This window comes from Chrysemys picta, chromosome 15 (assembly GCF_011386835.1).
Source record: "Chrysemys picta bellii isolate R12L10 chromosome 15, ASM1138683v2, whole genome shotgun sequence".
NCBI classification, from domain to species: Eukaryota; Metazoa; Chordata; order Testudines; family Emydidae; genus Chrysemys; species Chrysemys picta.
In genome coordinates this window covers 3,705,612-3,726,394 of record NC_088805.1, presented here as the reverse complement: position 1 = coordinate 3,726,394, position 20,783 = coordinate 3,705,612, and the positions used below count along the sequence as shown (strand labels likewise).

The 20,783-nt window shown below is 55.5% G+C and overlaps 1 protein-coding gene across 5 annotated transcripts in view; it reads right to left on the bottom strand.

Annotated features, from left to right (window-relative positions):
* The window catches only part of LOC101946607 (trichohyalin-like), a 59,357-nt gene that overhangs the window by 14,566 nt on the left and 24,008 nt on the right, over positions 1 to 20,783 (bottom strand). For all 5 annotated transcript variants that reach the window (XM_042844846.2, XM_042844844.2, XM_024109554.3 and 2 more), the window contains 9 exons: positions 20,574 to 20,666; positions 19,149 to 19,261; positions 18,540 to 18,675; positions 18,083 to 18,253; positions 17,413 to 17,517; positions 14,563 to 14,793; positions 10,924 to 10,986; positions 10,196 to 10,291; positions 5,442 to 5,543 (listed from right to left, as the gene is read on the bottom strand). In XM_042844846.2, coding sequence (XP_042700780.2) covers positions 5,442 to 5,543; positions 10,196 to 10,291; positions 10,924 to 10,986; positions 14,563 to 14,793; positions 17,413 to 17,517; positions 18,083 to 18,253; positions 18,540 to 18,675; positions 19,149 to 19,261; positions 20,574 to 20,666 — 1,110 coding nt within the window. The remainder of the gene's footprint in view (positions 1 to 5,441; positions 5,544 to 10,195; positions 10,292 to 10,923; positions 10,987 to 14,562; positions 14,794 to 17,412; positions 17,518 to 18,082; positions 18,254 to 18,539; positions 18,676 to 19,148; positions 19,262 to 20,573; positions 20,667 to 20,783) is intronic.

The following is a 20,783-nucleotide window of genomic DNA, read 5'->3' as shown; positions in this document are numbered from 1 at the left end:
CCTAGGCGGGAACTTGAAAGTTAATTCAGATTGAGGGAGGGTGCGACTTTAAAGCCTGAATAACTCCATGTGCGGACGCGCTTATGCCAGTGGATTAAACTCCACGTGCTCCTCTTGACCTGCTGCTTATAAACAGGGGGAAATTGGTAGGGGAACTTGTTATATCCTTGGGGGCAGCCGGTTTAGGAAGAAATCACTTGAGGCCAGAGAGCAGCAAGCTAACAAAGCTACCATTTATTTACAGACAGGGAGCTGACCTGACCAGCCGAAGCTGGCTGGGCTATCCCCTAATAATCTAACTCAGTTACCATAGGAACAAAAACCACGACAACCAAATACACAACATATTCCTCCCCCCTTAATAAGAACATCCCCTAAATAAAATACACACTAGACTAGAGAAGGAGGGTAGACTGCCTCCATTCCCGGCTAAACCCTGGGGATTATTTTGCCCCATAACCGTGGGTTCGCCCTAGCTAAAGATCCAGCCATTGAGGAGGTCTTCTGTCTCTAGGTGGATTACGGCGAACTTCTGGTGTTGTTGCACCCGAAAGTACCATGGGCGCAGGCCTGACAATGGGCTCAGGGTTTGCAGCGCGAATGGGTGAGGAGGTGGTATCAGCTCATGCTTGGCAAAGGCATATCTCAGCCGCCGGCAGTAATGGAGGAGAACAGTCAGGAACAGGTGATTCTTGATTCGGGGTCTCGCCAGAAGAGGTGAAGTCAGACAACTCAACTGAAGATGTGTCCTGAGGACTGGCATGACCTGGCAACAGCTGATCTACATGTCGCCGCGAGGTGAGATTCCCTGCAGTCCGGACTGTGTAGGAAACAGGTCTTGTTTGAGTGATGATCGTGTCAGGGACCCATTTAGCTCCAGAAGTATAATTCTGAGCCAAAACTGGCTGTCCCGAGCTAAAGGTTCAGTCTTTTGCTCTGGGTGCCCGTCTGCTGACTTGATATTGCTGCTGACGTTGCACAATTTGTCGGGGTTCAGAAGGTTTCAGCAGATCAAAGCAAGTGCGCAGCTGTCGTCCCATCATTAGAAAAGCCGGGGACGCCTTGGTAGTAGCATGAGGTGTGTTTCTGGAGGAAAGTAAGAAGGTGTCCAGATGCTTTGGAATGGAGTGTTGTCCCCGTGCCGATTTCAAAGCTTGTTTCATTGTCTGCTCAAATCTTTCAGCTAATCCATTGGTGGATGGATGATATGGTGCTGAAGTGATGTGGTGTATCCCATTTGCCTTCATAAAATTTTGAAGCTCCTGAGAGACGAACTGCGGTCCGTTGTCACTCACAAGTTGTTCTGGCAGACCGAAACGACTAAAGAGTCCCTGTAGTTTTTGGATAGTACTCTCTGCAGTAGTGGACTGCATTATAGAGACTTCTGGCCATTTAGAATGGGCATCTACTACCACCAAGAACGTGCTTCCTTCAAGGGGGCCAGCGAAGTCAACGTGAATACGTTGCCACGGGTTTTCAGGCCAGTCCCATGGATGTAGGGGTGCCCACTGGGGTGCATTCCTCACACCCTGACATGACATACAAGCTTTTGCCTTCTCTTCAATAGCACTGTCCAATCCAGGCCACCAAAAATAGCTTTGTGCAATTTCCTTGATGCGCACTATTCCACAGTGACCGGAATGTAGCTGTTTTAACATCTGTGATCTCAGTGGTGGTGGGATAATGACACGTCTCCCCCACAACAAACAAACAGATTGGATTGATAACTCCATCCTCCTGGACATGTAGGTAACAAGGTCGGGTGAGACCGGAGAGGTTTGTTGAGATTTTCCATGCATCACCAGGTCCATAACTTGGGACAATACTGGGTCAACGCGAGTTGCCTTCTTTATCTGAGTAGCCGTAATGGGTGTTTTCTCTACCTGTTCAAAGGAGAAGATTTCCAGTTGGGCACTATCTTGATGTTTGACTGGCAAAGGCAACCTTGAGAGGCCATCTGCATTGCCGTGCAGAGTGGATTTCCAATATTTGATTTCATATGTGTGCACTGAAAGTAAGAATGCCCAACGTTGCATACGACTAGCAGCTAATGGGGGAATGCCTGTGTAGGGTCCAAAAATTGACATCAGAGGTCGATGGTCTGTGAGAAGAGTAAACTTCCACCCAAACAGGTACTGATGAAACTTCCGAATTCCAAAAATGATTCCCAATGCCTCACGTTCAGTTTGGGCATAGTTAGTTTCTGCTTTGCTTAGAGTGCGTGAAGCAAAAGCAATAGGTCTCTCTTCTCCCGAAGGTATAATGTGTGACACGACTGCTCCCACTCCATAAGGGGACACATTGCAGGCCAACTGCAGGGGTAAGGATGGATCAAAGTGCGTTAGAACTTCGGAATTTAGCAATGCATCCTTAGCTTTGTTAAATACAACATCACAGGCTTCGGTCCACTTCCAGGCCTTGTTCTGCGCAAGGAGTTCGTGAAGTGGCTTTAGCTGTGTGGCTAACTGTGAGATGAACTTTCCATAATAGTTCAGGTTTCAGAGTAGCAGCTGTGTTAGGTCTGTATCCGCAAAAAGAACAGGAGTACTTGTGGCACCTTAGAGACTAACAAATTTATTACAGCATAAGCTTTCGTGGACTACAGCCCACTTCTTCGGATGCATAATAGTTCAGTAGTCCTAGAAACGAGCGCAGCTGGCTAACATTTCGAGGTGGGGGAGCCTCCACAATAGCCTTAACTTTGGCAGGGGCCTTACGAAGACCTGCAGCATCAATGATGTGTCCCAAATATTCAACAGAGGGCTGGAAGAATTCACACTTGTCTTTGCGGACTCGTAGGCCGTACTCTTCCAGTCTTTGTAGGGTAGCCTCTAAATTCTTTAAGTGATGCTCTTCATTCCTTCCAGTGACCAAGATGTCGTCCAGATAGCACTGAACTCCTGGCAAGCCGCACAAGAGCTGGTCCATAGCCCTCTGGAACAGGGCGGGAGCAGACGTTATTCCGAAGGGTAGGCGACAGTATCGATAAAGCCCCTTGTGAGTCACAATCGTCAACAGCTCTTGAGACTTTTCAGTGATGTGCATCTGTAAATACGCTTGACTCAGATCAATCTTACTGAACTTTTGTCCCCCAGCCAGGCCTGCAAAGAGGTCATCGATGTGGGGAAGCAGGTATTGCTCTGCACACAACACCGGGTTGACAGTGACTTTAAAATCACCGCAAATCTGGAGGGAGACGTCTTTCTTCTCTATTGGAACAATAGGAGGGCCCATGGGCTATGGGTAACTGGTATTAGAACTCCATTGATGACCAGGTGCTCCAGGTCCGCTTCAACTTTTGGCCTGATGGCATATGGCACAGTTCAGGCTTTCAGATATTTTGGTGGACTGTCAGGTTTAATGTTCAATGTCACAGTGATTCCCTTCATACTTCCCAGATCCTCTCCAAAAACAGCAGCATGTTTCCCGAGTATAGGGGTTAGACTGGTTTCTTCTTTAGTCATTCGGTGCACTTTTGCCCAGTTCAGCTGAATCTTCCCAAGCCAAGACCTACCCATTCAGGCTGGGTAATTACCTCTCACCACAAACAGTGACAACTTAGCAGCCTGTCCATTGAGCTCCACCTTAACATCAATAGTGCCCAACATGGGCACAGCTTCTCCCGTATACGTCTTCAGAACAGATTTTGTTGCCTTAAGCGGAAGATGTTGTAGCTTTTCTTTATACACCGTCTCGGAGTCCAGCGAGAGCGCTGCACCGGTGTCCAGTTCCATGCGTATAGGTTTGCCATCCAACAACGGGGTTACCCAGTATTCATGTGAGCCCGCTGCCAAAGACAAAACATGCAGTGGCACTTCCTCTTGCGATGAGGTGTCACCTTGATCATCCTGGGTCGGCTCTAGGGTATGCAGAGTTCCCCTTTTTGTCGGCCAGACCACAGGCCTCTTTTTCTTTTGTTTACAGGCACACTCAATGTGTCCCTTTTTGCCACGGTGTCAACACACCAGGTCCTTACACCAGCATTCTGATACCAGTGACCCGGCTTACCACAGCGGTAACATTCCTGACTCTGCCCAGTTTTGTGGGTAGGTTCTTGTGACAGCTCATGCACCCTAGGGGATGCACCGATGGATTGCGCCTCCTTTGTAGCCAGTTCCATGGAGACAACAATATCAACGGCCTTCTGTAAGGTAAGCTGAGCCTCTGTCAATAGGCGCTTCCGTATAGCTTCACTGTACAGGCCACACACTAACCTGTCAGGCAGGGCATCATTTAACATCTCCTTAAATTCGCAGTGTTCTGCAAGCTTTTTTAAAATTGCTACAAATTGTACAACTGTTACATCTTCTTTTTGGTCTCTTTTGTGGAACCTAGATCTTCCAGCAATTACCAGTGGTTTTGGGGAAAAATGGGATCCCAGGATTTCCACAATGTCACTGTAAGATCTGGTCTCAGGCTTAACACTTAAGAATATTGGCACCTTCTTCGCTTCTGTAATGTCATTTGCAATAACAAAAAGCTCAAAACGCTCAGTATACACATGCCACTGCCCTATATTCTCATCAAAAGTTTCCAGTGGCCCGGTCAGAGTAGCCATGGTTTTAGTTTCAGTTTCACAGTCAGGGCCAACAAGCAGTTTTTGTTTGTTTGTTTATTTGTTCTTTACCTTGACTTCTACTTCCTCCTGTTGCTGGGGCAGCACCGGTATCCCACCCTTGTCGCCACTTGTTATAGCCTTGGGGGCAGCCGGTTTAGGAAGAAATCACTTGAGGCCAGAGAGCAACAAGCTAACAAAGCTACCATTTATTTACAGACACGGAGCTGACCTGACCAGCCGAAGCTGGCTGGGCTATCCCCTAATAATCTAACTCAGTTGCCATAGGAACAAAAACCACGACAACCAAATACACAACAGAAGTAGAAGTGAGTAGCAACCTAGGCAGCAGTGACCATGAGATGACAAAGCCTGGCTGGGATGATTTAGTTGGGGTTGGTCCTGCTTTGAGCAGGGGGTTGACCTAGATGACCTCGAAACAAGTCACTCTGATTCTGGAATAAGAGCACCCACACATGGCTATTCGGGAGCTATTCTGGAATAACTCCATACGTAGTCAAGTCCTGAGGCAGGGGCTCAACCCTGATCTGGAGACTGCCTCTAGGGCGGAGAAGGGGATTCCAGCCATTTGCGTGCCCTACCCAACCCACAGCCTTCCCGGTGAGACTGCCCAGATGGCCAGATGCCAGCCAGCACCAGCAGTGAGGCAGAGGTTTCTAAGCAGCTTCCTGACCATGATGGCAGTTCCTGAAGCATGGACACCCGGCCCCAGCTCACTTCAGACCATCCTCGAACTACAGCTGCACGGTAACAACTTTTGGGGGCTGGACAGACGTCAGTGCCCTAGAGGAAATAGGCTCCGCACTGCCTCCCCAGCCCCCTGAGCCAGTCAGTCGCCTTTGCAAGGCTCCCTCATGGACCGTACCATCTCCTTGGCTTCCTGCTTCAGCTCTCTGACCAGCTGCTGGGTAGACTCCTTCTGTCGCTGCATGGCCTCCCGCTGTCTCCGAACCTCTTCATCTCGGGCCTGGGCAGAATTGTAAAGAGATGCCCATTGAATTCCCTGCCCACTGGATCCTCTGCTCCAGGTCCACTCTCCGTGGGCTGAAGGGCTGGGAGGGCCAGGACCTTCTACTGCCATGTGCCCCCCACTCCCAGGGATTCTGGCCACCTCTGCAGGGTTTAGTACTCGGGGCCAGTACTAAAGGGAGGGGTCCGGAGGAGACAGGACCATTGTCCCACCTCACGCCATGGTGCTCAGCAGTGGCTTCAGGGGGAGAAGAGCGTGTTGGGGGCTCTCCCGGGGCTGTGCTCCATGGGAGCTGTGTCATAGCACCCCCTGGAGCTTCCCCTGGGTCAGTGCAGCTCCTCACTGCTCAGGGCTGTGCCAATGACTCTCGAAAGCCCTGGCTGCAGCCGCGCCCAGAGGGCTTCATGGCAACGGCCAGGTGCAGCATTGCCCAGGCCTGTAAAAGACCACAACAGAGCTGCAGTCCCCACAGCCCCTGGGCGCCCCCATCTGGACTGTAAGGAGCTGGGCGGCTGGAATCCAGGGTGGCAGAGTCTTGGGCGACCGACCCCTTCTCACTGCCACTGGGAGCCATGAGAAGCAGCACTTAACAATTACTGGAGGGTTAGACACCGCAGGGCGTCCTGCCCGATGAGGCCAGAGCAATGGAACCCTGTGGCCACCGGACTGGTCCACCCCAGCTATTTAAACCAGGGAGCGGAGCGACAGTGGCCACTCTGGCTTGCTGCTGCTGCAGACTTGCCTTTCGTCCCAACTTGCTCCTGCCTTCAACCCCAGCCCGGCGTGAGCTCGGGACCGGTCTCCTGACTCAGCTTGGTAACTAGTCTCGATTCCTGCCTCAGCCCAGTGCACACGACTGTGTCCGGCCACGTGCACCCGGCCATTACACAGACCCAGTGCGGGACTTGAAAAGGGAAGGAGTGTTTGTGGAAAACGCAGCTGATCTGGCCAGTGCTCGTCAGCTTTTATCACACCAAACATCTGGCCTTGAATTAGGGATCTCTACTTCCCCCACCCGGGCAGCCAGCTGCTGGCCTCAGCATGGAGAAAGCATTGTCTGATAGTTAGAACAAAGGACTGAGAATCAGAGGATGTGAGTTCTAGTCCCAGCTCTGCCTTGGACTTGTTGCGTGCCTGCGGGCATATCTCTGTCCCGCTCCCTGCCTCAGTTTCCCCATCTGTAGCATAGGTATAGTAATACTCACCCACCTCATGGACAAGAGGCTTTGTTCGCTCAGGTTTCTACAGAGCATTGAGGTTACCAGGGTGGAGGACACTGGAGATGGGCAGCGCTTTCATTATTAGCTATTCTGGGGAGCTCACCACAGCCTGCTGCCACGGAAACAACTGGCACAAGCAGAGCAAAGTCCGGGATCTAGAACAGCTGGGGCACGTGGGCAAAGGCCAGCAGAGATGGAGACACGGTATGGGCTGGAATGAGACCCGCCCAGCTCCTTAGCAGGGCTCTGCTCTCTGGCCTATGTTGTGCAAAGGCCCTTTGTTTTCTGCTTGTGTATTTATAAATTTCCCAGGAACGTATCTGTGTTTGTCCAAAATTTAACAAATGGGTGAAAATGGGTAAAAACTGAAAACAAAGGGCAGTGGGCTGGGGGGGGGGTGCTAGGTATTCCTGGGGGCCAAGCAGGGAGAGGGAGGGGAGTACTCATGACGCAGCAGTCAGGTGGCCTCGGCTGCTGAGACCCGACTCCCTGCCCCTCTCGCTTCCCCACTGTGCAGGGGAAGCAGACGGCCAAGTCTGGAGGAGGCTCTGTCTGGCAGGCGTCAGGCCTCCTGGGGTGCAGCCTTGACTCCCTGAGTGCCGAGTTCCTGCTGGCCTCCCCCGCAGAGGAGGGTAACGATCAGCTGGTGGCTGCTGAGTGGGGAGAAAGATGGGCAGGGAGCCGGAGCCTGGTCCTGGCAGTTTGAGCCCACCTGCACTTCCCCTGCTGGACAGAGCCCACTGCTGTCTCTGGCCCTGCAGCACAGACCAGGCAGCAGGGCAGGGCGGGGGCACGAGGGTGCTCTGTCCGGCAGGGGATGCAGCCGACTGCTCCCCTCTGATACAGGAGATTTTTCAGCTGCTCTGTTCTGTGTAAGGCCGACAGCCCCCAGAGCGCTGGGCTGCCACCACGAGCTAGAGCAGGGAGAGATCAGAGTTAAACTTGTGTAAAATAATAAAAATAGGGGGGTGACAGTTTATCATAGCGTCAGGATACACTGACGTGTTTAAAATGACAGACGCTTAATAATTAACGAGGGTGGGTTTAGGTGGCTAGCAATGACAAGATGGCGGTCACAAGCAGTCAGAGTCAGAGAAATCCAAAATGGAGGTCTGGGAGAGATTTGGCCAAGCAGGCAGACTGAGGTGAGACAAAGGGGGTGGGGGGCTGTCAGTTAAGCACAGGTTCTCAATCAGGTCCAGCATCTAAGGCGCAGGTCTTCAATCAGGTCTAGCTTTGATTGACAGATAGTGGGCTTAAACCTGATTGGTGAGAACAGGGGCCCGGCCAAATCTGAGCAGGGGTGTAGGGCTGCCACAGTGGCCCAGAGCATCACTCGGGCACCTGAAATCCAGGACGGAACACGGGCAGGGCTGGGGCCCCCTGAATCCACAGGCTGGGAGAAGGGGAGTCATCCCAGCCCGTGGCTGTGCCTCATGGGGGCAGGTCTGGGGCTAGTGCTGGGGCCAGAGCAGGGCCGGGCCGGGCACCCAGGTGCATGGCTGGGCGGGGCAAGGGCAGCTGCACACGGTGCAGGACGCACGGACACAGCAACGCTGGCCAGAAAGGGAGGTGTGGTCAGCCGGGCGGATGGATACCAAGCCGGGGTTGGGCAGAGCTTGAGCCCTGGCAGTGCCCCCCTTTGCCACATGGACAGCCTGTGCACCCCAGGCAGCCTCGTCTGCTGGAGCCTGCTGAGCAGTAAGGACTGGCTGGAGGGGCCCCCCCGATCCATCCTGCACCCAGCCCCCTCCCTGTGCCCTAACTCCAGGCTCTGCTGTGCCCCCCATTTCTGCTGCCTCACCCATGTCGTGTGCCCCCCTGGATCCTGCCCCTTCCCCCAACTCCAGCCCTTGGCCTCTGCCTCCCCCCCCCCCCCCAGTTTTCCCTTCCCACTTTGGATAAACTTTCTCTCTTCCAAAGATGGTGAGGCTCAGGGAACCTGTTTCCCTGACTGGGTGCCCTGCGAGGTGGGGTAGCCTTTGGATTCTGCTCAACTGAAGGGGGGGGGGGGTCCAGTGCATATTATCCCCCCTCTGCCCTAAGGAATGTGGCGAATGTTCAGCCCGAAGGCGGGAACCTCTTTTACCCCAGCAGCTACCCACACTGGTGGGTCCTTACCCCATACACGTGCCCAGCTCGGCAGGTGAAGCCCTGTGTCTGGGGGCACCAGGGCTAGGAAGAGGGCGTGGCGTCGGGGGAGAAGCTGAGCTAGCATGGTGTGTTGGGGCCCACCCAAACTTCCTCTCCTAGCTACACCACTGGGTGGGAATGCTTAGGGTTGTGAAAATAACCAATCAGAATAGGCCAAAATCTATATATAAGGTACAGAGCTGACAGGCTTTGAGTGAGTGTGAGTGGAAGGCACTGGAGTGAACATTAGGAGAATCAGAATCTGAAAGATAAGAGCTGAAATCACTGAAGACTGAAGGCAGAAGCAGTAGTAGTGACAACATCAGTCCTGGCAGATCAGAAGGACCTAGACAGAGCAGAGGGAAAGAGGACTGTGGGGAAGTAATCACGGTGGCTCTCATGTAAAGAATAACGAGAATGTCTGAAGGAGTGTGTCTGAGATAACAAAGCTGGATAATTGGGTATGTATGTTTTGGTCTGTATAGTCTTTAATGTTTAAGAACTGGCTGTCAGCATCCTATATGTGACTGGCCATCGCATATAGAATGTAACCACTTAAAGCTATTTTCCAATTGTAGGCTATTGCAAGTTTGGGTACTTCAGCGTGTACCTGTGCTAACAGAGTTTGTTATTTTGTAATATGTGTCTTAAATTGTAAGAACTTATGTTTTTGTTTCTTTAAATATGTTTTAGATTTACTGTGTTAGGGTATGTTGTGTTAAATAAAGGTTATTTTTGTTTCCTAAGAATTACGTCCTGAGTGTCAGTCCTTGGAGCGAAAGACTGTAGCCAGTCCTTCCAAGGGTCAACAGGCCTAGTCTATTCTGGGGAGTCCTCCAAAAGTTGGAGAGAAACCCCCTGGTAAATCCGCTAGGATGGACCACCCCCTTTCACCTTTCAAAACCACACAAACTGAGGATTCAGCTGCAAATATAGGCAAGCCATTGTAGGGGTGTCTGGAGTCTGGTTTTGAGGGGGTAACACTCCTGAGCCTGGTGCTTCAGAGTGGCCCTGTCTGCTTCGCTTGAGAAAAATACCCGGGTCCCCAAAAAGTCAAAAATTTGGGGGAGGGGGGAAATATCAATAAAATCCAGAAATCCTGGGAAATTTTTGAGAAAATCAGTAACTACTAAAATTGAAGGGTCTTGGTTCTGCAGGAGCTCAGGCTAGATGATCACAATGGTTCCTTCTGGCCTTGGAATCCATGGCTCTATTACATACATCCAGGTGGGTCAGATTTCGCGCTCCCTCAAACCATGACCCACCCCCTCCCCCTGCCCCGTGGGGAGCAGGTACCTCGATCACCCTGGTGAGATTCTCCACTTCCTTCTGGAAGGAGGCGGCTTGATCCTGGAGGGCCCTGGCCTTCACCTGCTCCAAACTCTCTGCAAACTGAGAAGACAGACATGAGAATGGGGAGCCTCTGCACGAGAGGCTCTTCCTCTCTGCCTGGAAGACCCTGATCCCAGGCAGTGCCCGATGGAGAACGACTGGCCTCCTTGGCAATGCATTTAATGTACTGACAACACCACAGCTTCACCCTTAAAAAGCTCTCCTCACCCAGGCAGCTCAGAATGCGTCACCTGCCCCACTGTACAGGTGGGGAAACTGAGGCACAGATAAGTGAGGGGACATGGCTATGGTCACAAACAGGTGCTCTGTCTAGGACCACGCTGCCTCCCCATCATAAATCCAGCTAGGTGCCTGGCCAAAGGAGAACAAGTCAGAGAAAGAGGGGACCATTCAGCCAATTGGACATCCAACACGTCACCCAGTGCATGAGCTCATCTGCCACATCACACGACTCACACCACTGAGACACTGACATGTGGGGAGGGCCTGCCTGGAGGCTATTGCTGAGAGAGACGGGGGAGTGATGTCCGTAGGTCCTCCCAGCACTTTGCAGGTACTCCTCACGGCACAAGCCAGCTTGCTGGAGGACATGCCAACAACAGTCACCATGTCAGCTGCACTCACACCCGGAGGGAACATGGCACGTGAGCACGGGACTGCGTGATACAAACCTCCTGGAGCTCCTGCTGCTTCAGACACTGCAGCTCCTCCCTCTGCTGGGCCCACTCCAGCTCCTACAGCACAGAAAACAGCACCTAGCCACACTGCACACCCCGCAATCCAGCCAGCCCCCACGTTCCCTCCTGCCGATGCCCAGAGCCCCATAACTGCACAGCCACAGAGGCCACAGGGCTGGCAAGAATCCTTAGCCTCAGAGTCCCAGCTAGACTCCAGGTCATTACATTCCTCCCACCCCTGCTACTGCCCTGTCCCTTTACGGGATCCAAGGCAGGAGAACCTTTAAACTGCTATGCAGCATGGCTATGCCCTGGAAAACAGCAGCTGCGTCCATTCCAGAGGTGGCTGCATTCCAACGAAGGCTGAAAAGATGGGATCTCTGCGCCGGCGTTTCTCCAACAGCGAGTGCCGTTCTTTCTCGTGTGCCATCAATACAGTTGCTACCGAGTTCCAGTCAGCTACCTTGGAGTAAACCCACGGGAAGCCATGGAGCTCACCAGGTGTCAGCCGGCCTTGCTGAAAGACTGTGGGGCTACACAGGTGTTTTCAGGGCCATCATCAGTGACCATTAGTGCAGGCGATGATGTGTGAGAAGAAAAAAGCCCAGCTCGACTTGCAGATCCCCCGTTAATGTTGCAGGTTGGGCAGCGAGAAAAATAATTTGACTGGTAAACTGGGCACGTTTGATATAGAAATTATTGAGACAATAAACAAGGACATTTCATGATGCCTTTTTTAGCCATTTTCAGAGCTGTCCAATAAAACTACTGTCTCATCTCACTTCCCATCCTCCTTAAATGTGTGTATTTACAGTTCAATACACCCAGACCCCCTTTTTCATTCTTATTGCTACTGTCACGGAGTATTGGGGGACTCAGGGCCCTGCACCCCCGGCTTCCTGCGATTCACCATGACTCTCAGCCAGCCAGTAAAGCAGGTTTATTTGGATGACAGGAACACAGTCCAAGACAGGTCTTGCAGGCACAGACAACAGGACCCCCCTCAGTTAGGTCCATCTTGGGGTCCCAGGGACACCACAGCCCCCTTGCGAGGTCAGAGCCCCGTCTACCTCCCAGCCATGTCACCAGCCAGCTCCTGAAACTCTGCCTTCAGCGACCCCTCCCACAGCCTTTGTTCAGTTTCCCGGGCAAAGGTGTCACCTGGCCTCCAACCCCTTCCTGGGTTCTCATGTTACATGCTCAGGTATTCTCCATCGGTCAGTCTCCCATCCCCCAATGCAGACTATCCTAGCCACTCTCCCCATCAGCATTCACAGACCACAGTAAGAACAGTCCCAGTTCATCACACTACAAGCAAGAAAAAAATTCTGATCCATGAGTAACTGAAAGGCGTCATGTGATGCATCAACACATTATTTTCTTGGAGACATTGAACACTGACTAGACCAATCAGAACAGAGATGTAACTACTTTATCCTGGTACAGCAGCCAATCAGACTGTACATGCCAACCTGTTCCTAACTGACTTATCAGAAGTCAATAATAGGGGTTGTTTTTTTTCTGGGTCTTTTACGGCTCACCCACACATGGCGTTGTTCCAGAATAGCCACTGCACTTTCAATTCACCCCCCTTACTCCAAATTAGCTTTCCAATGTAGACAAGTCATAGAATCATAGAAGATTAGGGTTGGAAGAGACTTCAGGAGGTCATCTAGTCAACCCCCCTGCTCACAGCAGGACCAATCCCCAACTAAATCATCCCAGCCAGGGCTTTGTCAAGCTGGGCCTTAAAAACTTCTAAGGATGGAGGTTCCACCACCTCCCTAGGTAACCCATTCCAGCGCTTCACCACCCTCCTAGTGAAATAGTTTTTCCTAATATCCAACCTAAACCTCCCCCACGGCAATTTGAGACCATTGCTCCGTGTTCTGACATCTGCCCCCACTGAGAACAGCCGAGCTCCATCCACTCTGGAACCCCCCTTCAGGTAGTTGAAGGCTGCTATCAAATGCCCCCTCACTCTTCTGTTCTGCAGACTAAATAACCCCAGTTCCCTCAGCCTCTCCTTGTAAATCATGTGCCCCAGCCCCTTGATCATTTTTGTTGCCCTCCGCTGGACTCTCCAATTTGTCCACATCCTTTCTGTAGTGGGGGGGGGGAGGGGGGGGACCAAAACTGGATGCAATACTCCAGGTGTGGCCTCACCAGTGTTGAATAGAGGGGAATAATCACTTCCCTCGATCTGCTGGCAATGCCCCTACTAATACAGCCCAATATGCTGTTAGCCTTCTTGGCAACAAGGGTACACTTGACTTATATCCAGCTTCTTGCCCACTGTAATCTCCAGTCTTTTCTGCAGAATTGCCACTTAGATAGTTGGTCCCCAGCCTGTAGCGGTGCATGGGATTCTTCCGTCCTAAGTGCACTTGTCTTTGTTGAACCTCATCAGATTTATTTTAGCCCATTTGTCTAGGTCACTCTGGACCCTATCCCTACCTTTCAGTGTATCTACCTCTCCCCCCAGCTTAGTGTCATCTGCGAATTTGCTGAGGGTGCAATCCATCCCATCATCTACATCATTAATGAAGATGTTGAACAAAACCGGCCCCAGGACCGACCCCCTGGGGCACTCGGCTGCCAACTAGACATCGAGCCATTGATCACTACCCGTTGAGCCCAACAATCTAACCAGCTTTCTATCCACCTTATAGTCCATTCATCCAATCCAGACTTTTTTAACTTGCTGGCAAGAATACTGTGGGAGACTGTATCAAAAGCTTTGCTAAAGTCAAGATATATCACATCCACTGCTTTCCCCATATCCACAGAGCCAGTTATCTCATCATAGAAGGCAATCAGGTTGGTCAGGCATGACTTGCCCTTGGTGAATCCATGCTGACTGTTCCTGATCACCTTCCTCTCCTCCAAGTGCTTCAAAATGGATTCCTGCTCCATGATTTTTCTGGGGACTGAGGTGAGGCTGACTGGTCTGTAGTTCCCCGGATTCTCCTTCTTCCCTTTTTTAAAGATGGGCACTACATTCGCCTTTTCCCAATCATCCAGGAGTCCTCCATTTTATCTCCCCTTAAAGCGTTGGTTGCAAAATAATATAATTTAAGAATGTCTGACCCAAAAGGGGAGTTTTCTGACACTGTTGCTCAGCGTGTACGTAGCAACACGCACACAGACTCCTTCTTTCAGAAACAATGGAGATTTATTGTCCCCCTCCCGGTAACCACTGACCGACAGGAAGGCAAGTTTCATATTTACTTCTCTCAGGCTGAAGCCAATTCCCCCTCCTCCACTTTTGGCCCAGACACCGGGGATGGGTGAGCTGCGTGCTGGTGACCTCTGCCGGGGGCCAGGAATCCCGAGGCTGCGGGGTCAATGGCCATTGGAACTGCACAGTAGGGAATCCAATGGCCCAAACTGCCCCAAAGCCCCCTGCCGGTGGCCACACAGAGCAGCCCAGAGTAGCCGGGCCACATACTTGGTGCAAAGACCCCCGGACGTTCCCTTAAATTCCAAACTGAGCAGCTCCACTCCCTGACATGGGGCAGGAGCTGCACCTTTATGAATAAAAACCATTCAGCTAGGTCGGGGGAGAAAAAGAAGGAATGAGAAGACAAGGGATGAGCACGGAAAGCCCCCCCGCCCAACTCAGGCTGGTACCTTCTCCTGCTGCATCTTCCCCAGCTGCCTGTCATGTTCTTCTCTCAGGTTCTCCATAGCACGTTGCTGCGCTTCCTTCTCAGCCGTAAGGGCACAGACGACCTCTCGCAGCCTCACCAGCTCGAGCTCCTTCTCCGACACGATCTTCTCCAGAGCAGAGCGTCTCAGCTCCTGCTCCGTCTCCCGCACTCGGAGGTCTCGGATCTGCCCACTCAGAGCTGCTGCCTGTTTCTGGAACAGAGAGCTCTGTGTAACCATCACAAACGGGCACGGGCTCCAAGAGGCTCTGGGGGCTGCTGGTGTCTGTAGAAGCACGAGGCGGGAGTAAGAGCATCATTCAAACAAGGGGTGGAAGAGGCTGAGCACAGCTGAGTTCATCTTCTGCATGTGCCAAGGCACGACTGTCCCCTCCAGTGCATTCCCCAGGGCAGCAGTTCCCCAACTGCTCCTACATATCCCGCACGGAGCACCCGCCAGGGTACCTGGAGATCTGCCTAGTCACACGGCGCTGGCTCCTTGTCTCCTCATTTCCAGCTCATTCCTCAGGCGCCCAGGACCCCTTTGCCAGGCCAACTGCTCTCCCAGGAGCCACCAATGGGGCAGAGCTGCCAGCCCCCAGCAGGAGAGGCAGGGGGGCAGGAACAAGGCACCCACGCAGTATGGCATGGGGCAGCAGGGGACCAGGCAGCAGGGGCCGAAGGGGAGAAGGAGGAATGGAACAGAGGGGTGGGAGGAGAGGAGGAGAAAAGCTAAAGGAGACAAAGTGCTTAGCAGTTTTCATAAAGGACCAATCACTTGGTGCATTAGAGATAGTTAAAGATCCATCAGCACCTGCCTCTTACAGCTCCACTGCACATTGGCTGCAGCTACTGTGACCAGTGGGACGCGAGGCGGGGTCCCCGCGATGCCCCGTGCGAGGGGAGGCGGGGTCCGGGCAGTGCCCCGTGCAAGGGGAGGCGAGGTCCGGGCAGTGCCCCGTGCGAGGGGAGGCGAGGTCGGGGCAGTGCCCCGTGCGAGGGGAGGCGGGGTCCCGGGCAGTGCCCCGTGCGAGGGGAGGCGGGGTCCGGGCAGTGCCCCGTGCGAGGGGAGGCGGGGTCCCGGGCAGTGTCCCGTGCGAGGGGAGGCGGGGTCCCGGCGATGCCCCATGGGAGGAGAGGCGGGGTCCGTGCAGTGCCCCGTGCGAGGGGAGGCGGGGTCCCGGGCAGTGCCCCGTGCGAGGGGAGGCGGGGTCCCGGGCCGTGCCCCGTGCGAGGGGAGGCGGGGTCCCGGGCCGTGTCCCGTGGGAGGGGAGGCGGGGTCCGTGCAGTGCCCCGTGGGAGGGGAGGCGGGGTCCCGGGCAGTGCCCCGTGCGAGGGGAGGCGGGGTCCCGGGCAGTGCCCCGTGCGAGGGGAGGCGGGGTCCCGGGCCGTGTCCCGTGGGAGGGGAGGCGGGGTCCCGGGCAGTGCCCCGTGGGAGGGGAGGCGGGGTCCCGGGCAGTGCCCCGTGGGAGGGGAGGCGGGGTCCCGGGCAGTGCCCCGTGCGATGGGAGGCGGGGTCCCGGGCCGTGTCCCGTGCGAGGGGAGGCGGGGTCCCGGCGATGCCCCGTGCGAGGGGAGGCGGGGTCCGGGCAATGCCCCGTGCGAGGGGAGGCGGGGTCCCAGGCCGTGTCCCGTGCGAGGGGAGGCGGGGTCCCGGCGATGCCCCGTGGGAGGGGAGGCGGGGTCCGGGCAGTGCCCCGTGGGAGGGGAGGCGGGGTCCCGGGCAGTGCCCCGTGCGAGGGCAGGCGGGGTCCCAGGCCGTGCCCCGTGCGAGGGGAGGCGGGGTCCCAGGCCGTGCCCCGTGCGAGGGGAGGCGGGGTCCCGGCGATGCCCCGTGCGAGGGGAGGCGGGGTCCGGGCAATGCCCCGTGCGAGGGGAGGCGGGGTCCGGGCAGTGCCCCGTGCGAGGGGAGGCGAGGTCCGGGCAGTGCCCCGTGCTAGGGGAGGCGAGGTCCGGGCAGTGCCCCGTGCGAGGGGAGGCGGGGTCCCAGGCCGTGTCCCGTGCGAGGGGAGGCGGGGTCCCGGCGATGCCCCGTGGGAGGGGAGGCGGGGTCCGTGCAGTGCCCCGTGGGAGGGGAGGCGGGGTCCCGGGCAGTGCCCCGTGGGAGGGGAGGCGGGGTCCAGGAGAAGCAACTAAGAGTCCTGTGGCACCTTATAGACTAACAGATGTATTGGAGCATACGCTTTCGTGGGTGAATACCCATTATGGAAACATCGGCAGACCCTGGCTGCAGGGCTTTGAACCTCCAGTCTGACTCCCCCTAGCAATGGGGTTCTCGTCTCTCCCGTCGGGGGCTAGATATAACTCGCTGCTGGCAGAGGTCTCCTGGCAGCCTGCCTTCACCCCGTTATTCTTCATGCCCTGGGCCGGCTCCAGGCACCAGCCCAGCAAGCAGGTGCTTGGGCCGGCCAACCGAGAGGGGCGGCAGGTCCGGGTCTTCCGCAGCGGGTCCCTCGCTCCCTCTTGGAGCGAAGGACCAGCCGCCGAATTGCCGCCGAAGACTGAAGCGGCAGCGGTAGAGCAGATCGCGATTGCGGCTTTTTTTCTTTTTTTTTCCTTTTTCTTTTTCTTTTTGCTGCTTGGGGCGGCAAAAACCCTGGAGCCGGCCCTGTTCATGCCCCAACAGTCTCGCCACCCAACTCCCACCAGGCCTGCACTGGGACCAGGGGCAGCGTGCGTACATACCCCTCTCTATTGGAAGTGGGCGAGGGGTGTGGCATACAAAGGGGGACAGTTTCTTAAACCTACCAAGCAAACCCCCCACCATCCATTGCTCCTGCTCCCCTCCCTCCCCATGTGGAAACCATCTGACCTGAACCTGAGCTTCCCTCACCCTCTCCAGCTCCCTGAGCTGCAGTCTCAGTCGCGTGGTCTCCTCCTGCAGCTCCGTCCCCTCTGCCGTCCTCTCCTCCAGCTTGTTCTGAGCTTCCTCCAGGCACTGCAGCCGAAAGAACGCACACAAGTCACACCGCGAGCGAGCCCAGGGCCGGGCAGGAGCGCGTCACACAGCTGCTGTTCAGACAGGGGGCGACCCCCCACTCACAGCGATGACAGCGTCCGGATCATTCCCACCAGACGGTCTTGGGGTGGGGAGAGACATTGGGCTCTGCCGTGAGTTATACCTCAGCCACAAGACGCTGCCTCCAAGGGAACCTCTCCTGTGTGGTTGGGGGACAAGAGAACTATTTACAGCGTGAGCTCTTTGAGGCAGGGACTGTGTCTCTGTGCTGTGTCTGCAGCGCCTAGCACCAGGGGGTCCTGGGCCATGACTAGGCTGCGAGGTGTGACTGCAATACAAACAATAAATAATATGGCTGGGAGGCCCTTCCAGCTGCTGAGGAAACAGACGCACCTGGAGAATCCCAGATCTCATTCACAGCACTCAGGATGGGGAAGGACCCAGCCCGACATGGGAGTCTTTTGCTCTGCAGACACCACCTGCTTCCAATGGAGTCTGGGAGGCAGCACCAGAAGCAGCCGGGAGCCCCGGGGAGCTCACCTACCTCCTGCAGCTCCTCGGTCCTGGCTCTGGCTGCCCGCTGCTCAGAGAACAACTCTGCCTTGCAGCAGCTCAGCTGGCGCTCCAGCTCCTGGCGCTCCAGGAAGGACAAGCTGCCCTCCAGGTGACGCACACGGGACTTCAGCTCCTCCCGCTCGGCCGCTAGCGAGGCGACCTGGGAAACGAGCAGAGGATGGGATCGCCTGGCCCCGTGTCCCGCAGCGCTGCTTCCTGGCCCATGGAAACCCAGCAGCACGGCCTCCCGACTGTGCAGTGAGAGATCCCCTTATCCCCGCAGTGGGCAATGGGGTTTCCCCCTCCCCTCCCCTCCCTACTCCATCTCTCTGCCCTTCTCGCCTTTGCCTCCTGTTTCCCCTCCCACCTGCAATGTGGACACTGCTCCTGCAATCCCCCATGGGAACCATCTGACCCACTGGCCACCCTGGGACCCCCACCCTCACCTCGGCCTGGAAGGCCCCCAGCTGGGTGCTGTGCATGGTGGAGCGCTGCCGTCTCAGCGTGCTCAGCTCCTTCTCCAGCTCCGGCAGCTCCCGCAGGCACGAGTCCCGCCTGTACTGCAGCAGCAGCAGGTCCGCCCTGTGGGAAGAAGGTACCGACACCCTCAGAGAGGCGGCACGCTTCGAGACGGGCAGCCCGCTGAGGGTCTAGAGGAAAGTGCGGCGTGCAGAGGCAAATGGTCCCAGCATGCACTGCTCCCTCTGGGTCTATGCAAGGGCTGCTGAGATCACGAGGGAGCTTAGCCTACAGGGCCATCTGGCCTCCACGTGCCACGGGGTGGCTGCCATCTGTTCCAGTGAGTGCCAGCCAGAGGTGGCCCCCAGGCTCGCCCAGCACACTGCCAGGCCAGCCCTCCGCTGGGCAAAGTGCCTGTGTCACTAACTGGCTAGGAGCGAGAGGTTCTTGGGCCTGCTCCTGCTCCCACTGATCTCGACAGGCATTTTGCTATTGGCTTCAGTGAGAGCAGGCCCATATTTGCAAGACGACTCCCACACCCCCCGTCCAGCGCTGGCCTGCCAAGGTCCCTGTGTGCCCAACCTCACTCCAGGTACCTGGCTTCATCCGCTTTGCTCCGAGTCTCCTTCAGGCAGGACTCCAGCGTCTCCGCCTCCTTCTGGCTCCTCTCCAGGGCCCCACGCAGCAACTCCAGGTCCTGGACCGCGCGCTGGGAGCAGAGGGGAGGAAAGGTGTCAGGAAAGGCACGTGTCCATCTCCCTGCCCTGCTACCCAGGCCCTTCGCCTCACCACAGGCCAAGCCCACTGCAGCGTCCCCACAGGCCCAGGTGCCGAATGGGAGCGGAGTCCAGGCGGGACGGGTCTCCCCCAGACAGCGACACACACGAGTGTTGCTCTCCCTTCCCCTGGCAACCCAACAGCAGCGCTCAGACAGGACTCTCTTGCTGACAGAGCCAAATGCTTGGGGTCCTTCAGCAAGAACTTCACCCCGATGGGCCTAGGGCTCTGTAGCTTCCTGCCTTGGTCTGACAGGGCCAACATGACAGATCATCCCTGCAGGCCCCAAGTGGGTGCCGTGGGGAGGGGTTGGAGCCCATCAGACCCCTCCACTAAGAAGCAAGAACAGAGGCCCAGGAAGATGCCAAGCTGCCCCCGCCACAGGGAACTCCCCACCTGCCTGGCTAGATTATACTCGCCCTGTCTGGGGCCCATCACCATGGTATGTGGGCACGACAGATGACATGTCAGGCCAGGTTTTACACCTGCCGGCCCAGCTACGTCACTTAGGATGGGAGGTTTTTATGCCATAGCTGTGCTGGCAAAAGCCCCGGTGTAGGCTCGATTCTACCAGCAAAAAAGGGCTTTTGCCAGGATTGCCCCTTCGCTCACTGAACTGGAATAAGCTACTCCAGCAAAGGCCCTTTTCTCCAGTATACTGCATCTCCAGTGGGGGGGGGTTGCCAGTATAGCTAGTACCAGTATAACCAGTATAGCTAGTACCAGTATAACCAGTATAGCTAGACTGGCAAAACTCTTGAGTGTAGATTAGACCCAAGCCCCTGCCAAGTCCTGGCCAGGTGCTTTCTCCAAATCCCACGTGTCCCAAGGCCTCTCTCCCAGTGCTGGAAGCTGTCCCAGGACAAACAACGCGCAAACACTGTAGGAGCCCCAAGAAGCACGTGGTCTAGGGCTGAGTTTAGCAGGAGACCAGCAAAAGACGGCAGGTCCATCCATGACTCAGGCTGCTCCATATTGGGAGCCAGGTCTCCCACCCACACTCCAAGCCTCCCTTATCCTCCCTCCGTGGTGGAGCTGCGGGGTGCTGATCCCGTCCCCTGGGTCCCATCAGTAGCTCTAACCTCCCCAGCCACACCCTGCCTTGCCCTAGCAGCAGCCACCGTCTCTGGACACGAAGTGCATGTGAACAAGGGTGTGACCCAATGCTCTGATGGATCCCTGCCGGCAGCTGGTTTGTCTCTGCCCCGGCTCCTCTCTGCTGGATGGGGCTGCTGGGAAAATACCTTTTTCTGACCCAGGATGTCACTCAGGGACAAGTCAGCCTCGTGTAGCTGGGATTTCCTCTGCAACAGCCTCTCCTCTTCAGCGCCCAGGTCCTGTGCAATGAATCAAACACGCAGCTCGCTATGGCTCTGACCTCCCCTAGCAGCACTTCCCAGCAGCCCCTTCCAGCAGCTGACACAACCGGCCTCAGCCACCCCAACAAATAGCAG